Source organism: Ursus maritimus, unplaced genomic scaffold, assembly GCF_017311325.1.
Source record: "Ursus maritimus isolate PB19 unplaced genomic scaffold, ASM1731132v1 scaffold_26, whole genome shotgun sequence".
Taxonomy (NCBI): Eukaryota; Metazoa; Chordata; class Mammalia; order Carnivora; family Ursidae; genus Ursus; species Ursus maritimus.
The window spans coordinates 4,059,525-4,084,739 of NW_024425119.1; the positions used below are offsets into that span (position 1 = coordinate 4,059,525).

Consider the following 25,215-nt stretch of genomic DNA (forward strand, 5'->3'; position numbering starts at 1 on the left):
ATCCCAGGACGAAGTCAGACACTTAACAACTGGGCCACCCAGGTGCCCCCACAGGCTGCTTTTATTCTACAGAGAAAGAAAGACTGCAAATGCTTTGTTCTTCAGAACGCAAGATGCACTTCAGTTGACACGGAGTGAGAAGTCTGCGTAAGGAAAAGCAAACAGAAGCATGGAGAGGAGAGGTTGAAGGAGTCCCAGGGGACCACACCACTGGCGGAGTCAGTCACACCACAGCGTGGCAGGTGGTGGGGGGGGAGCGTGCTTTGGAGATATCTGAAACGCGGTGTACCCACCTTTTACGGAGCAGCTAGGGGACGATCTTCTCCTGGTCAACTTCTAATTAGGCCATTAAATCCAGGTACGGGTGGTTTTTTAAAAAAGATGGGGCAAAATTAGGGAAGGGTTAGATATCCCGTTCTAGTCACACTTTTCTCCCCCGCTGTAAAAGTACAAGTTTGTTGCAGATAGAAGGCAGAAGAATAAAATGCAGAAGAATAAAGAAGGAAATAAAGAATAACACCTGAAACTAATGTAACATTGTATGTCAACTCTACTTCAATAAAAAAATAGAGAATGAAAATGAAAGGGTGCTCAGTCCTTTGAGCATCTGACTCTTGGTTTCCGCTCAGATCCATGGTCTCAGGGTGGGAAGATTGAGCCTGAGTCTGGCTCCATGCTCAGCGGGGAGTCTGCTTGAGATTCTCTTTCCCTCTCCCTCCCCCCACTCCTCCCCCTTCTTGCACATGCACACATATTCTTGCTCTCTAATACATAAATAAAATCTTTTTTGAAAAAAAAAAAGAATGAAGGGGCGCCTGTGTGGCTCAGTTGGTTAAACGACTGCCTTCGGCCCAGGTCATGATCCCAGGGTCCTGGGATTGAGCCCCATGTTGGGCTCACTGCTCAGTGGGGAGCCTGCTTCTCCCTCTCCTGCTCCTCTGCTTTGTGCTCTCCCTGTCAGATTAGTGAATAAAATCTTCAAAAAACAAATAAAATAAAATGAAATAAAATACTTTTCAATTATGTTTCAAAAACGTGATCATTCCACATACACTGCTCTTGGAATCTGTATTTCCACTTATTATATCATGAACGGTGTTTGGTTTACTTTTAAAAATCTTGTTATTAATAACTAAAAAGAATTCCATCACATTGATGTGGTTGAACTTGTTTAAAACACACAGATAATTTGTTTAACTATGACCATGTGGGTTGGAAAAACAAAATTTATTAAAGGAGTGGAAATAATCCCAAACCACATGTGATAAAAGTAATTAATAACTTCTGACTGTAATTTTGTAGTACAGACAACACAAATACCCTCCCCAGAAACCGGCTCCGACCACAGCCCTGCACCACTCCACAGGAAGCCTGGGTGAGATGCAGCTGCAGGACTAGGCAGAGTGGTCCGGTTCACTAAGAACTGAGGTGAGCTGTGGATTATACGCTGTCATTTAAGGGAAGCCATGTGCATCTCTTCTAGCTTGATTCAGACAGATGCAATACTTCCATCAACAGATTCATTCCTGAGGGTCACTGAAAGAGGGTCCTGTCCCTTAAGAAAGGTATGTGTGGGGCAGGCCATGTGTGTAAAATCAGTCAGCCTCGAACCTTCAGAATTTCGATGTCTCAGAACTTCAGCCAGAGAGACTGTGACAGCTTGGGAAGTGAGATTCCTGAAGGCGCAGAGCTCTCTAGAAGCCTGTAAGGGTGTGGACCAGGAGGCTGAGCTCCTGAAGGCATGCTATTCCAATCTGGATCATTTAGGGTCTCGGATACTTAAGGTTTGGAGGGAATAAGCTGAATTTCCTCTCAGCAATCTGGGCTGGACGTGACACTCCAAGGTTGCTTTATGGTCTCCACTCTGGACTCTGTCCTGCCTTCCTCTAAATCCTCTGAACCTTGGCTGGACTCAGCTCCCAGCTAACCTATTTCTCCTTGCGTTTGAATTCTTATCTCGGTGAACGGCACCACCAATTGTTCATTTGTCAAAGCTTAGTGAGTTTTGTTTCCTCTCTCACCCTCACAGCCAACCTGGTTACCAATTCTTGTTGATTTTGCCTGGGGACTGTTTCTGAGACTCTCTCCCTCATTGTCAAGCTCAGAAGCATGGCCTGAGCTTAGGGCACCCCGACTCTCCAGTCCAGCCCGACACTGTGACTAGAGGAGTCTTTCTAATGGTGGTACTGATTATGTCACACCTGCGTCAAAATGGCCTTTCCGATGCCCAAACTCTCGAGCAGGGGATACAATGATCTTCACAACCTGGCACCCACTTATTGTAGTCTGTTCTTCCAGCACACCAGTTTACAAGACTTTCCCTGCTTTTCCGAGACAGCCTGTGTGTACACGCTGCTATGGGTCTTCCCCCCTCGAGTTGGTAAGTTCTCATTTATTCTTCGAGAGCTGGAGCAAATGTCACCTCTGTAACTTGGAATTCATTGTTCCTTCCCCTGGGTTCCCTTTGAGCTCCACCTAATTGTCTTCCCACCTAGACTGTGAGCTTCTGGAGGGTAGGGACCTATCCTTGCACCTAGCATGGTGCTCAAAGTCAATAGACACTCAACAAATAATTATTGCATTAGATAGCTAGTGTTTACAGTTTGTACTTCCTTTGGTGTCTATATACTGCCCTGCAGTCTTTTCATGTATATGAGGTGTGACCAAGCCCTGATGTGACTCATTATTTAATAGGCATACCGGAATTTATGTAATCAAATCGGAGCTGCTTCCTTCAAAGTCTTCACCTCATGAGACTGGATACTTCGTCCAGCGATGCTGTCATTGCTCAAAACACCTCTGGAGCACCTCTCTTGCAAACAACTTTGGCATTTATAGCACTTTCTTTTCTGTCTTCTCTGTGGTAGCTTTTTTGGTTTCCATTTATTCAACATTTATTATGTGCTTATCTATCCCAGGCACCAAGCTGGTGCTGGGTGAAAGATAAGATAAATCAGACATTTACTCTGTCTTCAAAGAAGTTTCTGTTTGGTAAGGGAGATAAGATCTGGACAACCACTGCAATACAAGGTGAAGTGATAATGCTCCCTCCAGGTTGGATCTGATTTTTGGAAAAAGCCGAAAGTCCTTTGATTTCAGCCTCCCAACGAGGTGAAAGACAGAGGTATGTGATAACACACTGCTTGAAGCCAACGTGTTCTCAACACTTCCAAAAAGGAGTCCAGTGCGTTTCCAGCACCCCTCTCCCCAACAAGAGACTAAACTATCTGGCAGGTTCGTTCCAAATCCAGACTCCCACTTTGTGGCAATGCTCTTCTATATACGGAGTCTTCCCAGCTAAAGCTAAGCTCTTTGAGGGCAGGTGCTGAGGTCTTATTTTCGCTTTTGTTTTCACAGCATCGGGGGGACACATAATATATATCGGATAAATATTCATTGAGTTACTGAGCCCAAAAGGTGTCTCAACGTGCCACACGGAGTTCACAGCGAGCCTCCTCTCCCATGTGCTTTATACGCTTGGTAGGGACAGCTCCTCAAGGGACAGAGGACAACGATCGAAAGGACCAACGCCGGGGAGGGCACGCATGGGGGCACCGGCGGCGGATCTGGGACTAGAGCCCGGGAGTTCCTGCTTCCTGGTTCCCCGGAGCGAGTGTCCTTTGGTGGGAGCCGCGGGGAAGGGAGCAGCCCTTCCTGCGCGTCGGGCGCCCGCCCCTTCCCCGGCCTCCCAGGGACTTGTGCGGAGAGGCGCCGGCCGGGGACGCCGACGGTGGCAGGGCCACCCACAGAACCCCCCCACCCCGGTTATGAGGAAGATTTTCAGCTCCTGGGAAAGACAGTCGGAGACTCGGCCAGGAGAGGCAGGAACCGGGGGGCTCCGGGAGGAGGAAGAGAGGCGCGGCCGAGAGATCCAGGGGAAAGTCTGCGCGCCGGGGAGCGGCGGAGGCCGCGTCCAAGCCGAGGGGTCCGCGGGGCCGGGCCGCCGTCCGGCCGCCCCGCCGCGCGCACGCCTCCCCTCCCCCGCCGGCCCCGCCCCCGCCCGGCCGCCCCCTCCCCCCACCGCCCAGTCTCCTCCCCGAGGGGCCGGGGGCAGGGCCGCCCCTCCCTCCGGCTCCCTCCCTCCCTCAGCTGCGCGCATCTCATACCAGCCCTCATTCCGCACATTCCAGGCTTCCTCCTTTCAAACTCCAGGCCAGGGGGCGGGCAGGGCCCGAGCTCCCGGCTCCCGCCGCCCGCGGCCGCGTCCCCCAGGTGAGTGGCGCCCGCCCCGCCGCGCGCCCCCGTCGCGCCGGCCCCTCGGCCGCGTGCGCCGCCGCTCTTTTCTTCCCCCCCCCCGCCCTTCCCGCCCCGGACCTCTCGGCCCGGCCCGCGCCCCCCCTGCCCTCCCTTCCGCCGCTGGCCCCCGAGCTCCCTTCCTCTCGCCCGTTGACTCACTCCTCCAGGAATAGGGAGCTCCCGTGCTTTCCCGTCAGTCCCATTCTGGGAAAACTCCTCCCTCGGCGCGCTCCGCTCTGCTCCGCTCGGCTCGGCGCGCCAGCCCCAGGCGGCGGCGAAGCGGGTGCGGGCCGGCGCGGGGTGGGCTCCGGCCGCCGCCCGCCCTCCTCCCTGCCCGGCCGGTGGCCCCGGGCCGCCGCGGGTTTGCGCGCGCTGCCCCCTGTCGTCCCGCAGTGCCGTCTCCGCCCCCGGGAGCTCGCGGCGGAGAGTTGGCGCGCGCGGCGGACCCCGTGGAGCTGGCTTAGCGCCTCCGCCCCACCTTCCCGCACCCTGGGACCGGTAAGGCGGCGGCGCGGCGCGGGGACTCGAGGACCTGGCCGCAGGGCCGGCGTCGGGCGGGGCGTGAGGAGCTCTCCCGGCACGTGGAGGCGGCGCGGACCTCCGGCTGGGGCCGGGGGGTGGATGCGAGGGGCTTCGCGGGAAGGGGTCCCGGAAGCCGAAAGGCCCAGAAGCAGAACCGGGAGCGGCGGCGGTCGAAGGGACCCAGCACCCATGCTTCTTTTCTGCCGGGCCCTTTTCGGAGTTGGAAGGGCGAGCCCTGGAGGTAGTGTATTGGCTGGTGTAAACGCTGAGGCTTTGCGAAAGTGGAGGAGACCCCTCCGGAGGGTCCCCTGCTCCCCGAGGCTTGAGAAGCCTGTTATATTCCACGGTGGGGACCAGCCTGAGGGAGAACTCCCAGACCCGAAGCGCGCCTTTCCCAGGGACACACACGGGCTCCGTGCACATGTGTGTAAAGGGGATTCCGGTCACACACAGTGGCTGTCTGATGAGTTCATGTGACCGCCTGACTGTCCCGTCTCCCTAGTTTTGGGTGTATGTGAGGGTGATATCTGTTCACATATGACTCACCTTGGCTGCCAGTAGGTGTATTTGTTTGTGTTGAACTGAGTGTATTTCCACTCGAGAAGAGTCTATCTGAAAGTCTGAGTGTCTCTGAGTTCTTGTGCAATGCCAGGTCTCTACGTGTGTAGTTCTCTGTGAGGATGTTGGTTCTGGGCATGACTGTTTTTCCTGCCGGCATGACCATGGCCAAGAGACCGTGTCTTTGGTTATGTGTGTGCAGGGATAATTGGACTGTGGTTGTTGGAGTGTGTGGTCCCCAAGGCTCCATTCGCCCTGGGCTGGGCAGAGCTGGAAGGAAGCTGTCCACACCTGCCTCCTCCAGGCAGCTGTCTTTCTGAGGGCGAGTGGGTTCTGTTCTTGCCTGCAACAGTTGAGAGAGCAAGCTGCTAGAAGGCTAAAGGAAGTTGAGATCTTTGTCTCGTGGTAATGGGACAGGTTGTTGATAGTGAGAACTGGGGATGTTTCTGAGACCGTCTTGAATCTCGAGAGGTGTGTGACCAGTGCTTTTCAGGTAGGGCCCAAGGACAGAGAACGGATGTATACCAGCCTGAACTACTTTCCTTGGAGCTAGCTGCCCAGCAGTCGAGTGGAAGAATCCTCATTCTTTACAACTTGCTAGGTTACACTTTGCTGCGGGAAGGAAAGGGGATAACTGCGGGCACGCTTTAGTGCCCGCCGGGAGGGAAGAGCTGCCTTTGATTTGCTAGTTGACCTGTGGGAAGACGCATCTGGGTGTCTTAAGTTTCCCCATCTCTTCCTTTGTGTTTTGCTTTTTTTTTTCTTTCTCCGTCTGGGGTCTTATCATTTGAAATATTTTAGAGGCAGGAACTGGGCAGGGAGGGAGCATGACTGTCCAGGAGATCGGCAGAAGTGACATAGCATGTGATGGTGTTGGTGGGGGAGCAGTGGCGGATCTGGCACAGAGTTCTTTCTTCATTCAGAGGGGTGGGGGCTGGTAGCTGCTCCTCCGTGCACTCCCAAGGATGTAGATGTTCTGGTGAAAGCCATCTCACCCTCTCACCTGCTTAGACCAGGTGTGCGCCAGGGCTTTGACAGCATCGGGTCTAAAGGCAGCATTGAGGAAATAGGAAAGATGCAGATTGGGAGCTGGACATACCTGGGTGCAGATCCTGGCAGTCACTTGCAGTTGTAAAGGCCCTCAGCCTTAGTTTCCTGATGAGTAATATGGGAGGGGGGTGATTAATACCTATCCAAAACGCTTGTTGTGAAAATTCTATTTGCCAAGTACCTAGCATGCTGTATGGCCCATTCCAGACTCAGTAGCCAGTGTGTCCTAAGCGTATTTCAGCATGGAACCTCTTTTTTTTTCCTACGAACTTCTCGGAACACCCTTTGACAACCCCTGCCCTGTTCATTTGTGTTTACTTAGCAGACATGAATTGAGCTTTTGCCATAGGCCAGGCCCTGTATGATCTTCATCTTTAGGAACTAGGGTAGCTAGCTGGTGGCCCAGGTGGAGGTGGGGGCAGGGCTTTGTCCCGGGAGCACAGGGTCTTCAACTCCTTTGTTGTAACTCCATTTGTGCCTTGACCCCAGGGTGTACCTGCTGAATGTTATTAGGCACTCTGATGTTAGCGTCTAACTCCTTCATTTTAAAGACAGGGAAACTCCTGGGTGGCTCAGTCAGTTAAGCGTCTGGGTCATGATCCCAGGGTCCTGGGATCGAGTTCCGCATCGGGCTCCTTGCTCAGTGGGGAGCCTGCTTCTCCCTCCACCTGCCGCTCCCCCTGCTTGTGTGTTCTCTTTCTGACAAATAAATAAATAAAAATCTTTGAACACAGAGAAACTGAGCCCCTAGTGGGACAGTAACTTGCTTAAGATTGCACAACCAGTGAGTCACAGAGCTGGGACTAGAGTCCATTCTGTTCTCACTTCGCATTCTGTCTCCTCCTCTGTGGATCCTGATGCCCAGACCCCCTAGCCACCTTCATCTAACAGGTGCGGAGGCTGGACCGGTCTGGCTTGGTGACATCTCCCATCTTGTGGCTCAGGTAGGAGGCAGAGATACTCCCCTCCGTCGCAGCAGAAAGCATGGAACTGTAGGATCCGAGAAGGCCAACTTTGGAAGGGGCCCTTTGGGGGTCTTTAAATGCACCCTCCTTTTGCCTCGCTGGTTTGTACATTACTTGGCCAGGTGGAAAAGGGTCTCCCTATCTTTCTAGGTCTCCTGGGATGCAAATGTCGCAGCCTCCCTTGCCTTCCATTCTGGGGTCTTGCACTGGTGACCAGCACAGAGCAATACCTGTTGCCTAATCAGTGGCTCCTCTCCTTCTCAGTGCAAGTGGAGGACATGGGTCACCAGCTTTTCTCCGTGGCCTTTTCTGTAGTCGAGGTCAGTCTGGGGGCAGTGGGAAATTCAGGGCTTGTGAGGGTGGCTTTACCTTGCCTGTCTTATTTTGCCCCCCATGACCCTTTGTTGGCAGGGGTTGGGACGACAGCTCCCTTTAAAGCTCTGAAATTGGAGCTGAACAGCTGCTCTCCCATGCCCTCCCCTCACTTCCCCCCGGGGTTTAACCAGCTCAGGGGCCCAGGTGGAGGTGGGGGCAGGGCTTTGTCACTGGGCAGTGTGGTCTCCAACTCTGTGTTCTAATTCCAGCTTTGCCTTGACCTCTTCTGAAATAACAGTTTTCTCCTTGCTTTTGGTTTTTCCATTTAGATATTAGGGAGATTCTAATCACCTCCTGGATGATAGGGTCCTGGAGCATTAAGCTGGTAGCGACTGGATCTTTGTTTGGGAACATTTCCACTGGAACTCCAGTCCCTAAGATGGGTGCCCACATCCTCCTGCTTTTAATAGAGGCAGGCCCCTGGAAAGGCGGGAGGACGGGCCCGGCTCCGGTAGTGTGGGCCAGCTCCATCACGGTGTTGAGGGTGGGCGGGCCCCCATGGGTGGAGACCTGGCTTCCTTTGACCCAAACTTCATGGGAACAATGGACTTCAGAGGAGTCACCAGGGGCAGGAAATGGGAGCCGTGCTAAGGCAGGGTGACCCTCCTGTGGGATGAGATTGCATATCCGGCTGAAAGGAAGGGCAGGGTTTTGGGGGCAGTGCAAAGGGCAGTGGGGAAGGCTGATGACACGTAGGGTGGGCCTCTCCTTCCAAGAGGGGCCTTTACTTAGAGTGAAACCTGAGCTGCTTGGAGCCCATTATTTGGCGGAGTGGTCTGCTCTCTGTCTTACCAGCAAAGGTATTGTGGTGTCTGCCAGCATCAGCTCATGCCAAGCTCACTCCTGCCAGAACCATGAATTCCCCTTCCCTTCAAGCCCTTGAGAGGTCTTCGTGAATTGTCCTGGCTGGGATAAAAGGCTAGTTTTGTTTCTTCCTGGCTGATCTCCATCTTGGCTTTGAGCCTTGAGTAATAGTTGACGAGGGAGGCAATTTGTTCAGTAGGCAGAGCTCTGGGTGGGGAGGCAACAGGCCTGGATCAGCTGGACAACATAAAGGGATTTATTTATTTATTTATTTTTGTAGCTATCGTTAGAGCCATAAGACAACCAGGACAGGTAGGGGGAGATTCCTGATGCATGTGGTGGATCGTTCTTGGTGGCAGAGCACACTTCTCTTGCTTTCCTCTCTCTGAAGGACTTGGTGAGAGGGCTCAGGAGAAGAGGAGTGGGCTTTAGGAGCAGGGAGACACTGCACCGACTTGCCTTTTGTGAGTTCCGGTGGCCAGGTTCTTACACATCAAGTTTGGGGTTCCTGCTAGCAGCTGCAGGAGTAAGCACAGGATCCCTCTAGGATCTGGGAGGAGCCCTGCCAAATGGGAGAGGGAGGTAGGGTGGAGAAATGATAACTGCTGTTATCATTTTCCTTTAATGTGGCAAGATCTGGAAGTGTCAGGCGGTAAGTTTCTTACTGACGAGGGGACTCCACAGTGGCGTTGAGAGAACTGCTTGCCAACATGGTCACCCCACCAAGTCTTGGAAGCATCATCTACTTGAGGTTTGGCAGAAATGTTTAGTAAGGACTTGGAATCTCATGATTTTTCTTGGGTTCAAGAGAAATAAATAGGATCTGGCTGCTGCAGCAGTAAGGTGGATTTGTAGCTGGTTGAAAGGCTACCCTGGCTGCTCGCGCACTGAGCTCATGTCACCATGGCGGTGGGAGGTCTCTAGTGATAGGCCACAGAGCTCTCATTTTGGCTTTGTCCTCTTATCAGTTCTGTCGGTGTCTGGGATAGCAAGCATACTGGAGGACGGAACCAGGATTCAAAATCATCTTAATTGCCTAAATGCTGATATTAAGCAAAAATAGGAGATGAAAAAACCATTTTTTTCTGTTAAGATTAATATATGCTCATGTGGAAAACCTTTATAAATTAAAGAAGGAAAAATGGTACATAATGCCACAACTCAGGGATGAGCATGGTTAATATTTTGGTATATATCCCTCCAAATTCGTGTTCATGCAAATAAATGTATATATTTTAACATAGTTGCAATTATACTCTATCCTGTTTTTTTTCTTACTGAATACTATATAGTAAGTAATATCCCATGTCATAAAAAATAATTTAAAGCCATAATTATAAGGATCTGGATAATATTACCTTACATGAATATACCTTAATTTCTTTAACTGCATACTACCAAATGTTTTTTTTTTTTTTTAAGATTTGATTTATTTATTTGTTAGAGCACAAGCAGGGGTAGTGGCAGGCAGAGGGAGAAGCAAGGAGCCCCATGTGGGACTCGATCCCAGGACCCTGGGATCATGACCTGAGCTGAAGGCGGATGCTTAACCGACTGAGCCACGCAGGTGTCCCCTACCAAACATTTTTGTAAGTTGTGTTCAATTTTTAGCTGTTAAAAAATTACTTGACATTTAGTTATATTAAATATGTATACTTATCTCAAGATGAACTCAAATAGATTTAAATATGAAATCCTGGGGCGCCTGGGTGACTCAGTCGTTAAGTGTCTGCCTTCGGCTCAGGGCGTGATCCCGGTGTTCTGGGATCGAGCCCCACATCAGGCTCCTCCGCTGGAGCCTGCTTCTTCCTCTCCCACTCCCCCTGCTTGTGTTCCCTCTCTCACCAGCTGTCTCTGTCAAATAAATAAATAAAATCTTTAAAAAAAATAAAAACAAATATGAAATCCTGCATTTAAGTATGTATAGAATAGGAACTTATTATCAGTTCGTGGGGGAGAAAACTTGGGGCTTTGGTTGATGAAGGAAGGAGGAGGGAAGTGAGCATTTATTAAGTGCCTATCAGGTGCCAATTCTAGACATTTCTGCCTACATCACCTTGTTTAATTTTCATGGCAGCCCTGTGAGATAGGGTTTGCTCATTTGATTTTGTTTTGTTTTTTAACCTCTGCTTTACAGAAAAGGAGAAAAATTACACAGATAAATTCTGGGGTTGGAGTTTGAACCCAGGTCAACCTGACTCTTTCCACTGCCCTGTTAAACCCTGAGCCTGTGTGGGCCAGTGGTGTGGCGGGGTCTGCATCAAGAACCTTAGTCCCGTAGGCTCTGCAGTGCTCTGGCCACATTGGGAGCCGTGTCTGGTTTCGGAGGGTGCATACACCCCGACCTGTTAAGTACTGAGCTTACCCATATTGTGAGTGTCTTAGCAGAGGCGGGTATAGGGGGTCGGAACCTGTCCCGCCCTCAGGGTGCTGTCATTTCTCGCTGCCAGAAAGCAAGCCCTCTGCAGCAATACGGATCGGGTCCATGGGATCTGAAGTCAGTTTCACTCTGCAGCATCACATCGACCTACAGGGAATTTCATGATGTAGGAAGATGTAGATAGAGCTTGCTAGGGCTGCTTTGGAGGAGGTTTTTGTAGTGGGTGGGCAGTGGCACCAGAGGACCTCTAGGGCTTCTGCTTCCTCTATGTGGTCCTGGGCCTCAGTTTCTCCGCTTGCAGCAGGTGGGGGTTGCCCTAGGCCGTGAGGGAGGGATTTTCCCACCTTGCCATTCTGGGATTCCTGCTGGAAGGAGGTGAAGATAAGCTGTCTCCAGAGCTGCAGGCAAGGCAGTGTCTGAGCGGTTGGAGGAGATGGAGTGGGGAGTTGTGGGAGTTACCGCCTGGCTCCCCATCACATGCGAGCTGAATGAGCCGGGGTGAGGGACAGGCTGCGCCCCTATAGCTGGAGCAGGGGAAGATGAGCAGTGGCCACAAGCACAGACTCCGGAGCCATACTGCCTAATAGAAATATAATGTAAGCCAGACATGGAATTTTAGGTTCTTTAGGAGTCACTTTTAAAAAGTAAGGAGAGGGATGCCTGGGTGGCTCTGTCGGTTAAGCATCTGCCTACGGCTCAGGTCATGATCCCAGGGTCCTGGGATTGAGTCCCGCATCCAGCTCCTTGCTCAGCAGGAAGCCTGCTTCTCCCTCTGCCTGGCCCTCCCCCTGCTTTGCTCTCTCTGTCAAATAAATGAATAAAATCTTAAAAAAAAAAGGAACTGGTAAAATGAATTTTAACAATGTATTAAACAACTATGTCTAAGATATTATCGTTTAAATGTGCCATCAGTTGTAAAAAAATATATTAATGAGATAATGTATATTTTTTTCATACAAAGTGTTGGGAATCCAGTGTGCATTTGACACTTACCAGCACATCTCAGTTTGGACGAGCTGCTCTTCAAGGGCTCAGTGGCCACATGCGGGTGGTGACTAGTGTTTGAACAGTATAGCTTTGTAGCCAGCCTGCCTGGGGTTGAATCCCTTTTCTGCCACTCATCAAGCTATGTGGCCTTGAGCAAGTTATCGAACTGCTCTGTGTCTTACTCTTCCCCTCTGCAAGTTGAGGAAAATATTAATAGAACCAACTTCATATAGTTAATGTGAAGATTAAATTAGTTAATATTTGTAATATGCTTAGGTTTTTACGTGGCACACACTAAACACTGTTTATCTAATAAGTGACCCATAAATTGTCTTTTTTTAAAAGATTTTATTTATTTATTTGACAGAGAGAGAGACAGCCAGCGAGAGAGGGAACACAAGGTGGGGGAGTGGGAGAGGAAGAAGCAGGCCCCCAGTGGAGGAGCCTGATGCGGGGCTCGATCCTAGACCGCCGGGATCGTGCCCTGAAACAAAGGCAGACGCTTAGCAACTGAGCCACCCAGGCGCCCCCATAAATTGTCTTTAAACTCTGGCCAGGCTACGTTTGTAAGAGGGAGAGGCCAGTGATATGTTGAGAAGAACTCAGTCCTGGAGTGTCCCTGTGTGTAGGCTGTGCCTCTACCCTGTAGTTCTTTTTTTTTTTAAAGATTTTATTTATTTATGTGACAGAGAGACAGCCAGTGAAAGAGGGAACACAGCAGGGGGAGTGGGAGAGGAAGAAGCAGGCTCCCAGCGGAGGAGCCCGATGTGGGGCTCGATCCCGGAACGCCAGGATCACGCCCTGAGCCGAAGGCAGACGCTTTAACGACTGAGCTACCCAGGCGCCCCTCTACCCTGTAGTTCTATGTAGTGGAATTGCCTTCAGATCAAATGGACCTAATCTATTGTTGAAAAGAAGGCCCGCCTTCTAGAAGTGAGAAGAAATGTCAGCACTTATATGATAAGACAGGTTCCAGTGCATCAACAGGTGTGTCCTAAGCATCTGTCCTGCTTGGGGCTTGCAACTGGGAAGGCGTGGAAGAAGCAGAAGCATCCTCCAAAATGCTCCATCGTAAATTGCATGATCTCATGTTGGAATGGGGGGTGAGGTCAGTTCCAGCACTTGGAAGTTGAAGCAATAGTCGTGCTGCTTATGCAAGAGAGGAAGCAGAGCTGTATTAGTGGCTTCTGATACCCTCCTCAGAACTCTGCCAGCCCCAGCACTGCCAGCTTGCCTCTCTTGGCATCAGCCCCCTCTGCCTGCACCTGCCCTTAGCTACTCCACAGTGGTCACAGAGTGCCCACTGTGTCTGGCACTGTGCCAGGGGGTGGTGGGAGAAATGTGGAATAGAAGACCTGGTCCCTGTCCTCAAGGGGCTTGCAATCCAGCAGGGGAGACAGACTGAATAGGAAACACTGAAAACCTGCAGGATTAAAGAAGGGCTAGTTAGAAGCATAAACTAGAGCGGAGCGGTTGCCTGGGAAAGGTGGTTCATTCTGATGGGGCTGGGAGGGGTCAGGGAAGGCTGCTCAGAGGAGGAGGCACTTGGGCTGGCTTTGAAGGTTGGGTGGGGTTTCCATAGGTGTGTGTGTGTGTGTGTGTGTGTGTGTGCGCGTGCGTGCACATGAGAGCAAGCATGTGTGAGCGGGCAAGATGTGTTGGTGGGGGAGAAACAGGGAGAGGGAGAAATGTAGATGAAGGGGCGCCTGGGTAGCGCAGTCGTTGGGCGTCTGCCTTCGGCTCAGGGCGTGATCCTGGCATTCCGGGATCGAGTCCCACATCGGGCTCCTCGGCTAGGAGCCTGCTTCTTCCTCTCCCACTCCCCCTGCTTGTGTTCCCTCTCTCGCTGGCTGTCTCTCTGTCACATAAATAAATTAAAAAAAAAAAAAGTAGATGAAAAGATAGATTTCAGAGTCATGGTCATAAAATTAAGAGTAGGGGAAATAACTAGGTCTTATGAGTGAGATGGATTTGAGCCAGGTAATCTGGGCAAATAAGTAGGACTTTTTCAAAATTTATTTTTAAATTCACATAAAGCAAAATTTACTCTTCCTGGTGTGTACAGTTCTGGGGGTTTTGACAAATGCAAAGCGTTGGGTATTTCCCAGCACTGTCAAGATACAGAATGGCTCCATCTCCCCGAAAGATTCCCTCATGCTGACACCCCTTTGTTGTCTGTCCGTCTGTCCCCCTCCCCCGTCCCCACCCCGTGCCCATCCCCTGACAGCACGGGTCTGTCCACTCCGGTCATCGTGCCTTTTCAAGAATATCGGATGGAATGAATCCTCCAGTTTGTGGCTTCCGGGTCTGCTGCTCCCACTCAGCCTGATGCCTGAATTCATCAGTCGTGTGTATCAGTCGCTTGTTCCTTTGTATTGCTGTGTAGTATTCCATCATATGGGGCTGCTGCAGTGTGCTTAGCCAGTCACTGGTGGAAGGACTTGAGGTTGTTTCCAGCCTTTGTTGATTTTGAATAAAGCTGCTGTGAACATTTGTGTACAGGTTTCTGTGTGAACACAGGCTTTGATTTCTCTTGGAGAAATAGCGAGGAGTGGGATTGTGGGCTCACGTGGAGGTATGTGTGCGATGGGCTGAGACACGCCCAGCTGTTTGCACAAGTGTACAGCTCTGCATTTCTGCCAGCGATGCGGGACAGTTCTGGTGCTTCGTATCTTCAACAGCATTTGGTATCGTCGGCTTTCTTCTTGTTTCTGTCTTTGACATTCTGATAGGGGTATAGTGGCATCTCATTATGGTTTTAATTTGCATTTGCTTAATGACCAGTGATGTTGAACATTTTTTTGTGTGTGCTTATTTGCCATTTATACAACTTCTTTGATGAAATGTCTATCCAAATCTTTTGCCTATTTTTTCTCTTTGATAGTTATGTTTTGAGAGTTCTTTAATATTCTGGATACAAGTCTCTTGACAGATGTGCAATTTACACATTTTTGGAGAAAATTCATTTAAGGAGAAAATCTCCACAAGAAGATGGTGGGTGTGAGGGACTCTGAAAGCAAGGAAAGAGTTTGGTGTCCTGAGCCTTGGCCTTTCTCCAGGGGACCCAGGTGAGGCAGGGGGCGGGGAACACCTAGGGCATGACCTATGCAAAAGAAAGGAGGAGGAGGAGGGAACGGCCTTCTGTGAAGTTCTTTTCCTGGCTTAGCACCTGCCATAGAGTATGCTTCCGAATAGGAGGCACAGGTAGCTTCTTGGTTTGCTAGGTACCTGGTCTGCTCCTCATGGCCCCTGGCTCAAGCTGGGCCAGCCCCATGCAGAGCAACAAACGCTAGTGCCCAGTCTGGGTACCGCCATTTACATGGCCTTGTTACCAAACTGGATGACCATGCATTCTGGAATGGGAGGTGGGGTGATTATTGGGTCTGCAAGGGTAAGCCACTGGGTAGGTGTGTGGCTGGTGCAAGAGAGAATCAGTGCGGTGAGATTTCTGGGTCAGGGTGGGGTCCTCTGTGATGGTGACCTCAGCCAAGGGTCCGAGGGCTCTGGGCCATTAGAGTCTCCAGAACATTGCAGTCTGCACCTCTGTCCTTGTCCGGGCAGCGTGGCTCTGAGCCAGAAGAACTTTTCTTTTCTTTTCTTTTCTTTTTTTTTTTTTAAGATTTTTTTTTTATTTATTTATTCGACAGAGATAGAGACAGCCAGTGAGAGAGGGAACACAAGCAGGGGGAGTGGGAGAGGAAGAAGCAGGCTCATAGCGGAAGAGCCTGATGTGGGGCTCGATCCCAGAACGCCGGGATCACGCCCTGAGCCGAAGGCAGACGCTTAACCGCTGTGCCACCCAGGCGCCCCCAGAAGAACATTTCTATGAAAGGTGACCGAGGCTACAGTAGGTGCTGCCTCCTGCCTCTTGTCCAAGCCCAGACCAGCCTGTCCCCTGCTCGTGTCCTGGCAGCTAGGGCACTGTCCAGATGCCAGAGCCTTCGTTATTCCTAGGGGCGGGCCTTTTCCAGAGATGATTAAGGCCTACAGGTGGAGAGAGGCCTACAGGAGCCCTATAAGTTCCCTGCAGCTCCCTGATGCTCTGGACCTTTGGGAGCTCTTCCCCAGTGCTGAGAGCTCCTGCCTGGCTCCTCCCTGAGCCGGGTGTGCACCCAGAGCCCCCAGCCTTGGTGCCTTGTGCTGGGTGGGGGCCCAGTGCGGGCATAGCCTCAGGTCCTGGCGAGGTGGGGTACAGTGAACAGCTCTGGGAAAGCTGCCGACTGGGGCAGACCCGCCCAAGGCTGGGGATACGCGTGTTTGTTGAGTAGCACACGGGGCTCACGGAGATAAATGGGCTCAGGCAGTGCCCAGCGAGAATCACTGTTTGATGGGATTCAGCGGCAAGGTGTGGTAGGCAAAGACTCCCCAGTTCTGGGATCTACTTGGAGATCTGAATTTTCATAGGACAGGCCTACTTAAAGTGAAGTCAACTAGTTTGGTTCAGTACTTTCGCCTCTCTAGAACTTCTGTGACTTTTGCTTTATTTTAGAATCCCGAAGAAAGGCCCCAAGGAGGAAAAAGTGCAAGTCTTACTCTCCTCATCTTTAAAAAAAAAAAAAAAAAAGTTAATAGCCTCACCCCCTCCAATGCCTGTATTTTTATTATTATTATTATTTTTAAGCAGTTTTGGGTTTACAGAAAAATTGAATAGAAGATACAGAGTTTCTTCCCTTCTCCCCCACTTATTCCTATTATTGATATCTTGCATTGGTGTGGCATATTATGTTGATGAGCCAATATTGATACGTTATTATTAACTGAAGTCCATAGTTTACAAAACTTGGGGTTCATGCTTGTGTTGTGCATTCTGTGGGTTTTGGCAAATATGAATGTCATATATCCACTGTTACAGTATTGTACAGAACGGTTTCACTGCCCTAAAAATCCCCTGTGCTCCACGTACCCCTCCGTTGATCCTCTTCCTGTGTCTGTGGTGCTGCCTCTTCCAGAAGGTCCCGTGGTTGTGATTACACAGTATGTATGTAGCCTTTTCAGATTGGCTTGCACTTAGCAAGATCCCTTTAAGAGTCTTCCATGTCTTTTAGAGACTTGATAGCTCATTTCTTTTTATAGCTGAATGATACTCCACTTTCCTCACCTTTTCTTTGTGTGAGTGGGCCACTGAGGTCCTGATAGGGGAAGCGAATCTGTGGCGAGGCTGAGCCTGGAGCCAGGTTTGCCTTCCTTCGAGAACCTGTTTGGAGGGGCTTCTGTGCCGGCACTGTGTCTAAAGCCCCATCACTGCTTCCTCAGCCCCTTTAGTGGCTCCAGGACCAGCCCTGGGGTGGGGTGGGGAGCGGAGGCTGTGGACACCCACTTGCTGTGACCCACTTCCTGGATGTATTAGGGCCAGGCCCACAGACACCCACATCCCTGGCTGCTTGGAAGGGGTGGCTGGGGCAGAGTCCCAGGTCCAGCTCCTGGGAAGCTGGATCCCTGTCCTCATTTACCCTGCTGCCCCCTGGGGTTGGGGGTTCTGGGGAATGGATGGAGGGCTTGGGGTTATATCCGCGTATCATTCTTTTCAACTCTCAGTTACCTACCTACTGCCCCTCCCTGTTGAGGCTCCTCCCACCGCCCTGCTTCCTTTCCACCCTCCCCTCCTCCTGTGCCTCTCATTCCTCCTGCCTCTTTCCTCTGTACTATGTCCCAGAGGGAATCACTCCTACCTCCCCCCACCCCCCTCCATCATTCCTCCAAGAACCACGAATTGAGGAGCCCTCCCGAGAGCCAGCTTCTATGCCTGCACGTGGAAGGCACAATTGAACTGATCCTTACAACAGTCCCATGAGGAGATAACATTATTACCTCTGGAATGTATTTGGGGGGACAGGCTCGGAGAGGTCAGTAGCTTGCCCAGGGATGTTGGCCAGTTGGAGCCCAGCCTGAGTCTGAGCCAGGCCTCTGACTCCAGAGCCCAAGCAGGCACCCCTGCCCCATAGCACCCCTCTCCTGGTCTGGCGGCTCAGCTCTCTGTGTCTGGTTCCTTCCGACACTCCGGTGGCATGGTGGGGTCCTCCTTTGCCTTTTCTCTCACCCCTCCCCACTCCTGTCCTGTCAAGGAACAAGGTGTGGTAAGTGTCTTCACACTGCAAGGTCGTTGAGGGTGCTGTGTTCCACATGCTTTACCTTCATCTCTGCCGGGCCAGTCTTCTCCCTATTTGAGAGATCGGAAGCTTTGGGGAGGGACCACGTAGCTGGTAAGAGGTAGATTTTCCTTCAGCTCGCGTGGGGGATGTGAAGCCTCTTCGCAGTGAGCCGGGCTCATGCCATGCTTTCCCTAGAGCCTGGTGTGTGTTCGCGGAGGAAGAGGCACCACTAGGGAGGCTGCTCTGGGGTGGGATTGGGACACCTAGGTTTTATGTGGTTTTATTATTTTTAAAATAAAAATGTTATTGTATTTACTTATTATAAATATGTGTTACTTCAGGTCTCCAGCAAGCCCTGGACAGCCTTAGTCTAAAGTCACAATGGGGCCAGTTTTGGTCAGCCGGGTACATGGCTCAGCTCAGCCCATGGAGGTCCGTTTCGCCATTGGGTGTTTTCTCGTTCTTTGCTCCCTCTCTTTCCTTTCATCCCTAGGGACTTGCTGCCTGTGACCCAAATGCTGCTGTCTTGTTTTTTCATTTCTAGCTATAAAGAGGCCATTTTCTTGTGTCTCCTGTATTTTGGGTCCAGGTCCCTTAATCCCCTTCTGCCCACATCTCTACCCCCCCCCATCTCCTGGTGTGCTTAAAAAAAGTGTGAAATAAGTGGACACATAAAATATTTGTCATTTTGTGACTGGCTTATTTCACTTAATATAATGTTTCAAGGTTCATCCATACTGCAGCATGTGTCAGAACTTCATTCTTTTTTTTCGTGGCTAAGTAATGTTCAACTGTATGGATTTGCCACATTTTGTGTGCCCATTCACCTGTTGATGAACATTTGGGCTGGTTCCACCTTTTGACGTTCCTGTCTCCATGAGCTGTTGTATTGCCAGGGCCTTGAGCTCAGGGTTTATTGAAATCCTGCCTCCTGCCCCCAAGATATTCATCTGTAATTGTTTAATGTGTTACCCTCTCTGGGTGCACTTGATTCTTAGGATCCGCGGCAGTTCTGTAAAGTCACGGAGCACGCTGGATGAGCAGACACTGCGCCTAGGGGATGGGGGTGAGGTCCCTGGGAGCACCTGGCGCAATGTTTTCAACTGATTAATTCGTAACCTTTGTTTTATGTGTGTTTCTGTTCAGAGACCCCTTATTTCTTTCACAGATATTACTGATTTATTACCATTGAACTCACAGCCGACAGCATTGTAAGCCACACCTGAATGAAGCTTATCACACTCCCCTATCGTCTCCAGAGGGCACACTGCGGCCTTCTTGCGCTTAGGAGCCTGAGCCAGTGCTGCAGCCCGGCGCTTCGGGGCCATCTTAAACTGCAAAATCGATAACGAAAAGCACAAAAATGCGAACCCGGTGGCACGGACTAGACCGTGCAAAGGCCTCTTGTTTGTAGCGTGGGTGCTGGAGCCAGAAGGCAGACCGAGGCCTTGTTCCACCGCGTGTGGGAGCGCACGATGGCAGCTCACGTTTTTGGCGGTGCAGAGCATGTGCGCATGTGCGTATCTGCAGATAGCCACAGAAGCCCTGCAGGTATGGATCTCGGGCTTCCAAGCGTCAGCGGGTAGGCACATTTGCAAGTACAGAATCTGTGAATATTCTGTGAATATGAAGGATAGACTGTGCTTGCATCTTTTCGGGGAACCCTGGACTCCCACCCCCACTAGACTGAAGGATGTTGAGAGCAGGACTATGTCATTTGTGACCTTGTACCCAATGCCTGGCATATAGTAGGTGCTCAATACACAGTTGTGAATGAATGAATGAATGAATGAATGAAAGAAAGACTCTAAGGGCTAACATCTTAATGGTGTTAGGCATGAAAATAAGGAGGGGTCTCTCTGGCTGGGGAACCTGCTTATCCACATATGTGGATTGCCTGCTGCACTCCTTCCTAGGAACCAGCTCTCCTCTTCCAGAGGCAGCCAGATGAGGGCCATGGCAGTTGCAATTGTGTAGCAAAAAGTGCAGGGCTAAGCGTGAGTTCTGGTCCCAGTTTTCACTAGCCTTGGGGTATTTTGGCAAGTTGTTTCACCTCTCAGGACTGTAAGGTGGGGCTCAGCTTTCCTCTCTGGCATTTTCCTCACTCCCACAAACCTTGGGCTGCCCACATCTTCCAGCTGGGACCTTCACCAGAGTCTGTGGGGGCAGTGGGGTCCGTACGCCTCTAGCTGCCCTTCGCCGGTCAGTCCTGGGGCCGGTACCCATCCCTGTCACTCTTCACGTTTAGCTGAAATCCCCTGTAGAAGCTGTAGAAGCAGACCTCTTCCCCTCCTGGGGTCCACAGAACCGTTGGCAGGGAGGTCCAGGCAGCATTGTGGTGGGCGAGAGGTGGTTTACGGGGAGGAAGGACTGAACCTTGCCACTGAGAGTGTGGAGTGTGGGCGCAGCCCTGCACGTGCGGCGGCCCCAGCGTCGTCATCTGACATGGGTGTTGGGAGGATGGGAGGAGATCTAGTCAAGCGCTTAGCCCAGTGCCAGACAGAGTGGGTATGTGAAAATGGTACCTCCTAGTCTTAATATGAAAATAGTTCTCTCTCTGGTGAGCAGAATGTCTGTCCCTCGGGGTCCTGGTACTTCCTTGACGGCTAGGCCTCCCTCCCACGAGTGCTGGGCCACCTGAACCTGTCCAGCAGGTCATCTGCCCAGTACGTGGGGCCGTGCGCTAGGGGTGGAGGCAGCACTGCCTGTTGCGAGGTGCACTTCCCCCCCTGTGACCCGGCTCTTGCCTGGAGGGTGGATTCTCCTCTCTTCCTGCTTCTGTCTCTCAGCCTCCTCAGTTAGGATGAACCAGCCAGTCTCCTAGGCACCTTGGGGGATGTAAATTGGACCTGCGTCTCAAGACATCCCTGGCTATTGATGGCAAAGAAGACATCAGCTTAGGATCGAGGGCGGAGACCTCTGAGGTGGCCCAGTGAGCAGTTCAGGCAGCACATGGTAGAGACCTGAGGCCTCTGTGGCCCCGGCCAGGGAGCCCTTCCGGGCAGAGGCAGGCCCCAGCTTGAGCTGCGTGCCCTGTGCCTGATTCCACTGAAGCCACTCACACTCTAGCACTTAGCCTCCCGTGTCCTGTCTGAAGTCTAAGCCCCCTGAGGGCCCAAACCCCTTTCTCCAGGGTTTAGTCCAAGAATAGGTATGCAGATGGTTTTTTAAAAATATAATTTTCTTTTTTTTTAAATTTCAGCTTTATTGAGGTCAATGAAATGAAATGGAACGAAAATTGTAAGATATCTTAAGAATGCATTGTGGTGATTTTGTACATATACGCATTGTGAAAGGATCCTCCCATCTAGTTAGGAACACATCTGCCACCTCACATCTTTCTTTTTGGTTAGAACATTGAAGTTCTGCTCTCTGCCACTTTCAATTCTGCCCTACAGTGTTATCAGCTATAGTCTACCGTGTTCCACGTCAGATCCTCAGGCCTTCCTCAGCTTATGGTTGAACGATCCCCCCCGCCCACTTTTCCCACGCTCAGCAGATGTTTGTTAACGACTGGTGTCAGGGAAGAGGTCCACCCTAAGCAGGAAGACAGTGTGAGTAAACTCAGGGTTCAGGGACTGCTGAGGAGACCAAGGGGGCTGGAGGGAAGAGTGGGAAGGAGTCTGGGGTCCGCTGTTCCTGATTTCCCCTCCTGTTCTTATTAAGAAATGAGGTCGGGGCAGTGAAGGCTTAGAGACATACCCAACATCCAAATCAGTTTGCACACTGGTCTGTACTCCAGTGTGTGCAGCACCTTTTGGCACTTGTATGGTTGGGCCCAGGCTCCAGTGTCTAGTCCAGTGGAAATGGCCAAGGTAATGATGGGAGGGACGGGCCATTTTCATCTCCATTTGGAAATGTATTGATATGGGAGAGCCACATTCCATCCAACAGAGATGCTGTGTAACCACAGTTATGTTGGATTGGGCAAAACACCTCAGGTGCAGAGACGTAACTCTACTGGCCTTGGTAACCAAGCCTTGCAAGTAAGTCCATCAGCCTGAAGAAGGACTCGTGTTCTAGGATTGAGACAGAAGGGGACCTGCTCCCACCCTGAATTACTGTAGTTATTCCCCCTGACTTCTCCATCTTCTTTTCTGAGACTCATATAGTGGAGATTAGATGGGGTCTCCTGGAAGGAAACCCTGTTTTCTCTTTCTTCTCAACTTCTCAGTTAAGGAGTCATTGGGATGAAGGTGGTTGTTCTTTGCAAGGGCCCCAGGGGAGAAGCATCAGATGCTGAGGCATCACAGGTCATGTCAGGGCCCACAGGTCATGAGGAGCCTGATAATAGTTGAAACCTTTAGCCTGGATCCCAGAGCTCTTGGAATCTGAGCTGGGAGAGGAGGGACAGAGAGAACCGTTTCTGCCTATAATCAGGCAGGAGACTCAGGCCCCTGCTGAATTGTCTCTCCCTAACGCTAGTTGACACCAGGCGAGTCTTATAAACTTTCTGAGTTTCAGTCCATCACTTCCGATTTGGGGTCGGGAGCACAGCAAGGAGGTTGTAACATGCGTTGACCCTCAACAAGTTAAAAGATTCTGTGATAAAAGGAAATGAGTGGTAGATTTGTTCTTGACCATGGAAAAGTAATCAGTGGCATAACTGATACTGTGTAAAGTAGGGTAACATCTATTTAAATTCCCGATATTGAGCCAGGAGAGTTGGGGGGGAGTGCTAATGTATAAGAAATAATTGTGTGCTCGGGTAGCTCACAGTCCAGTGGGGCAAGCAGGTGGACAAAGACCGAGCACTGTCCTGTGTTGAGTTGCATCTTGGGGATTCCACTGGCCAGTGGGAGAAGGGTGGAGCTTAGTGATCCCCCATGCCCATGGAAGGCTCCTGAAGGGGTGGGCTTTGGGAGCAAGAGGTGGAAGTTTTGAGGATGCAACTCTGGACCAGGCAGGGGATAGGACTAGAGGGGATGAGGTCTGGTTCTGCTACTTTCTCAGGGCAAGTCATTTGCCCTCCCTGAGCCTTGGTTTCTCCATTTATAACCTGGAGGTCATGATTCCCTTCCTGTCCTGAAAGTGTTTTTGAGGAGTTTGTTCTCATTATTAAAAAGGTCTTAATAAAAGCTTGTAAAGTTCTAATTCTCCTGAAAATTCCCGAGTAACTGGCATCTGCGGACCCTAGGGTGGAGCTGAGTGTTGTTTGAGCCTGGGGTTTGTATTGGATGGGCCTTCTGGTGGGCTTTTGGGTGGGGCTGGGGGCAGAACCAGAGGCCTCCAAGCCAGGCCCTGGAAGCCAAGCCAAGGATTATTTTTGTTCCTCTGTTCATGGCACATGGCCCAGGCGTAAGTATGCCATCTGTCTTCCCCTCCCGCTCTCGCCCTGGCAGGCCCACGGGGGTCAGTGTGGCGGGTTTGGGGAAGTAGGAGGAGTGGGCCTCCTCCTCTGGGCTGGTATTGGCGTACCCTCCATTCTGCTAGCTGCAGGGCCTAGGCTGTGTGGGAGGTTTTGCCTAGTGAGGGGAGGCAGCTGCCAGGCCTCGGGCTGTGGGTGGTGAGGATGGGAGAGGCCAGCCAGGGAGAGCTATGGCCTGGGGGCAGCAGGGCCACACAGGGCTGGGAGCAACTCCATTTCAGTAGCAAATCCTGTGACCTGGGGCCTTGGGTGACCCCCTGCCCTGTTTCTCCTGGGACAGACCCAGTCTTGGAAACCCGAAGTACAGTCCTCAAAGAACTCACTCATGGGCCAGCATCTGACCTCAATCTCTGGTTCTCCCAGGTCTGGTGTTCCACTGGGTTGCCCTGGGTCTGACTTCTATAGGGACCGAAGGTGCTTACTTCAACTGGCTGGTCTAGTTCAGCTAGGGTGAAGGAAGGACCCAGAGACTCTAGTCTCAGAAGGGTTCATGTGGTATCAGGGAAGTTGGGCCTCCCTCCTTTCCTTCTCTCCTTTCTGGCCTCCATATCACCCTCTGCCTGGCTTGGAGTATTCATCTGTATTTACTGCCAGGTCAGAAATCTAGCCTGAAGCCAGGACATCCAATATTATTAAGTATTAATATTATTAATTAGTTAATATTAATTAATATTAGGCATTAAGGCTTAAGGTATATATGCCCATTAGGACCATTTAGAGCTTTACTTAGACCTTCCATGTGAGGCATTATTTGTAGATAATGATGGTGACAATTAATACAGGTGATGGTGACAATTAATAATTAATCTTACTGAGCACTGACTCTGTCAGGCCCTGTACTAGTTAGTGTCTGATGTTGTCAACCAGCATATGGGACATCTCTCCATGGCAGATCACTGACTCTGTCAGGCCCTGTACTAGTTAGTGTCTGATGTTGTCAACCAGCATATGGGACATCTCTCCATGGCAGATCAGTTCTCCAGCCTTCTTTGAATAAAGCCCCAGGTGAAAGTCTGAGTGCTATGTCTAAAGGCTACTTAGGAGAGCTCCTGGAGGAAGTGGAGGGTCTGGGCAGGGAGTGTGAGCCACAGACACCGTAGGACAGAAAGGACCTTAGATCCCAATCTAAGAAATGGACGAATTTGACCATGGTCACAGTTGCTTGTAACACCGGAACCAGAACCAGTCTCCTGACTTCCAGACGTCACACTTTATTTTACAAACCTCCAAAAACGCAAGCTCTCCCTCTGGTGTGCCAAAGTCCAGACATTTACTGATACTTTTTTTGGTTTCCTGACACTAAACACAGAACAGTTCATTCTCCCTACAGAGAAATCATTATTTCACAAAGGACACTTAGCAAATATCCACTCATTTGTTCGTTTTCTTGTTCCCCAGCATTGTGCAGTGTGCTAAGGACTTAGTAGGGAAAGACAGCCATCCCCACCCTCATGGAATCTGAGGTATGGTGAAGGAGGCCCATCATTCCTGGGTTCTGGGGGGTCAGATATGGAAAGCATGGGGATCTCTTGGAGGACAGAGAAGGGGGCCTAATCCAGACTTGAGGTCTGGGTCATCCTCCCAGAGGAAGTGACATTTTGGCTGGACCTTAAAGATGAGTAGGAATTAGGTGAAAGAAGGATGGGGAGGAGGGCTGCAGGCAGCGCTTCCAGGTGTGGAAAACGACCTTAGCATGTCCGGGTATCATTTGGATAATGGAGTTTGGGGGTCGGGGGTGGGTACAAAGAAGGGTGTATACAGGATGGTGCAGATGCATGGGAGGGGTGGCAGGAAAGCAGGAATCAGCTGATGAAGGGCCTTATAAAATCCTATTATGGGGCATGTTATTTTATCTAAGGTCATGGGAAAACCATTGAAAGA

The 25,215-nt window shown here is 50.9% G+C and overlaps 1 protein-coding gene across 2 annotated transcripts in view; it reads left to right on the top strand.

The window, feature by feature from the left end:
• Positions 1-4,928: 4,928 nt before the first annotated feature.
• TEAD4 (TEA domain transcription factor 4) overlaps positions 4,929-25,215 on the top strand; it is a 66,562-nt gene continuing 46,275 nt past the window's right edge. For both annotated transcript variants that reach the window (XM_040642037.1, XM_040642038.1), the window contains exon 1: positions 4,929-4,999. In XM_040642037.1, the coding sequence (XP_040497971.1) occupies positions 4,948-4,999 (52 nt within the window). In that variant the 5' untranslated portion in view covers positions 4,929-4,947. The remainder of the gene's footprint in view (positions 5,000-25,215) is intronic.